General features: G+C 32.4%; 1 protein-coding gene across 1 annotated transcript; it reads left to right on the forward strand.

Moving 5' to 3' along the window:
• Positions 1 to 1,097: 1,097 nt before the first annotated feature.
• Positions 1,098 to 2,041, forward strand: LOC126022573 (olfactory receptor 12-like). The gene is given in 2 exon segments (XM_049783542.1): positions 1,098 to 1,782; positions 1,785 to 2,041. Coding segments are annotated over 2 exon segments (942 nt in total).
• Positions 2,042 to 2,775: the final 734 nt, after the last annotated feature.

A 2,775-nucleotide genomic window follows, 5' to 3' on the forward strand; every position in this document is an offset into this window, starting at 1 on the left:
GAGATTGAGCAATGTATAGTTTGTTAGGAATTTGGGTTTATCTTTTCTGATTTATATATCCTGTAATATGCATTCTTCTACCTCATGAAACAGTAATATCATATACCAGTGTTTTTATATAGCAGATTATTTTAAGCAAATTAGTGGACATGATGATGAAAAATGGAATTTACTTATATTATCTTTTAATTTTCTGTTCCTAAAGCGAAGTTAATTTTGGTACTTATTTATTTGACAAACCTAAATATAAGATATTATAGTGACTGCAAATAGGTGCCGGGAAGGTGGCACTAGAGGTAAGGTGTCTGCCTTGCAAGTTCTAGCATAGGACGGACTGTGGTTCGATCCCCAGGAGTCCCATATGGTCCCCCCCCCCCCGAGCCAGGGGCGATTTCTGAGTGCATAGCCAGGAGTAACCCCTGAGCATCAAACGGGTGAGGCCCAAAAACCAAAAAAAAAAAAAAGATATTATAGTTACTACAAATAATGCTTTTCATTTTTGATACACTCATTTTTATGTTTCTCTCGCAGAAATTCTATGAATTAGGCATTAGATACCAAAAGTGTTGGTAGTTATCTAAAAGTTCATTAGATTGGGAGAGTAAAGTTTGTATTAGATCCATTTGATTGTTAGGCTCTGAACAAAATGACAAAAAATAACAGAAACCAACACTATCCTACCTGTACTTTGGCCATCTTCTTGTCCTACTTCACAATGACACTAAGTACCGGTATATCATGAAATTTTGTAAAGTCTGGGTCTGAGTTATATTACATGAATTGGATGCTTGCCTTGCACATACCATAGCCAGGTTTCATGTCTGGCATACTTATGGACCTCTGAGGAGTAATTCCTACAAGCAGAGTCAGGAGGAATTGATACAAAACCAAAAACAAACAAATATAAATGTTGTTTATTCTATATACAACACATTTGGCACTTTTAAATTTAAAACTATTTCAATATGACTTATCAAGATAAAGTATTTTCTTAGTATTTTTTCTTTGTCCTGTGGAAATTCAAAAGTCAAGAATAGACAAATCTTTCCACCGTCATTATAATAATCCACTCATTTGTTTCCTGTTAGGTATTAACTATGAAGAAAAATCTGAATAAGAATTATTCAGAAGTGACTGAGTTTATTCTGCTAGGATTCGGGACGTCTCCAGAAGTCCAGATTCTCTTATTCTTACTTTTCTTATTTATCTATATGGCCATTGTGGTAGGAAATACCAGCATGTTAGTTGTCATTAAAATAGACTCCAGACTTCATACACCTATGTATTTTTTTCTCAAAAATTTGTCTTACTTAGATATCTGCTACTCCACAGTCATTGCTCCCAAAACTCTGGCCACTTTCTTGTCCAAAGACAAGAATATTTCTTACAATGGCTGTGCAACACAATTCTTTTTCTTTGCTCTTTTTGTTGGAACAGAATGCTTTCTTTTAGCTGTGATGGCATATGATCGCTTTTCAGCCATTTGCTCACCTTTCCTCTATACTTCACGAATGTCACCCCAGGCATGTATTCGTTTGGTGATTGGGTCCTATGTTTGTGGAAGCATCAACTCCATGATACAGACAGGTTTCACTTTTAGTCTACATTTCTGTGGAGAAAACAGATTGGACCATTTTTTCTGTGATGTGCCAGCCCTGATCAAGATCTCCTGTGTTGACACTTTTGTGAATGAGATTGTATTGTTTATTCTATCTGGTCTCATCATCAGCACTACAACTATCATTCTGGTTTCCTATGCTTATATCCTCTCCACTGTTCTAAAAACCCCTCAACCCATGGGAGGAGTAAGACGTTCTCCACTTGCACTTCTCATATAACTGTGGTGAGTATATTCTATGGAACTGTATTCTTCATGTATGCTCAACCTGGTGCCATCTCCTCACCAGAGAAAAGTAAAATTATAGCTGTATTCTATACTCTGGTCATCCCTATGCTAAATCCCATGATTTATAGTTTTAGGAATAGAGAGGTGAAAAATGCTGTGAAAAAGATATTGCTGCAAAAAGTATCTTTTCATTGACCTCCATTCATCTATGCAAATATATGTGACTAATATTATATTTATGGCAATTTGTTTAAATTAGCTAAAAGTTTTAGTAGTTTTGAATATTAAATATTATTTTTAAACATCACTAGATTCTTTAAAAGTAGATTTTATATTCTATATAAAATTGTATGGTGTGATATCTACTTAACAAATTTACTTTTAAAATTTTGTTTTGCCTTTAGACATTTAAAATTAAAATCTGTTAGTATAGTACAATTAAAATATATATTTATTAATATATCTATAAATATATGTGGCTATACATGAATATTTATATATTTTTATATATATGGCAGACTTTTTAATGTTTTTTTGTTTTCTCTAAATCATAATAAAGTTTGTCATGATTCACTTTTGTAAATGAAAACTGCAAGTTCATGGTAATAAAATTTACTGAATTTGCTCAAACATTTTAGGAAGGAGTAGAGAAGATAAAAGTAATATCATGTTTACCAAAATATTAGTGATTAAAATATATAAATGATTAATTGTTTTGATATGATTGTTGTATAAAACTTGTTCTGAAGCATCTTAATAAATAAAAATATTAATTCTAGTGCTAGTCATGCTTATTTAATTATTTTTGTTTTTGAATTACTTACACATATTATACCTTGATCAAAAACCTTGATTTCTTCTGTATATATAAATGTACTTTTGGGGCCAGAAAGATAGCATGCAGGTAGTGCATTTTCCTTGCATGCAGA

The sequence above is a fragment of the Suncus etruscus genome, chromosome 11, assembly GCF_024139225.1.
Source record: "Suncus etruscus isolate mSunEtr1 chromosome 11, mSunEtr1.pri.cur, whole genome shotgun sequence".
Lineage (NCBI taxonomy): Eukaryota > Metazoa > Chordata > Mammalia > Eulipotyphla > Soricidae > Suncus > Suncus etruscus.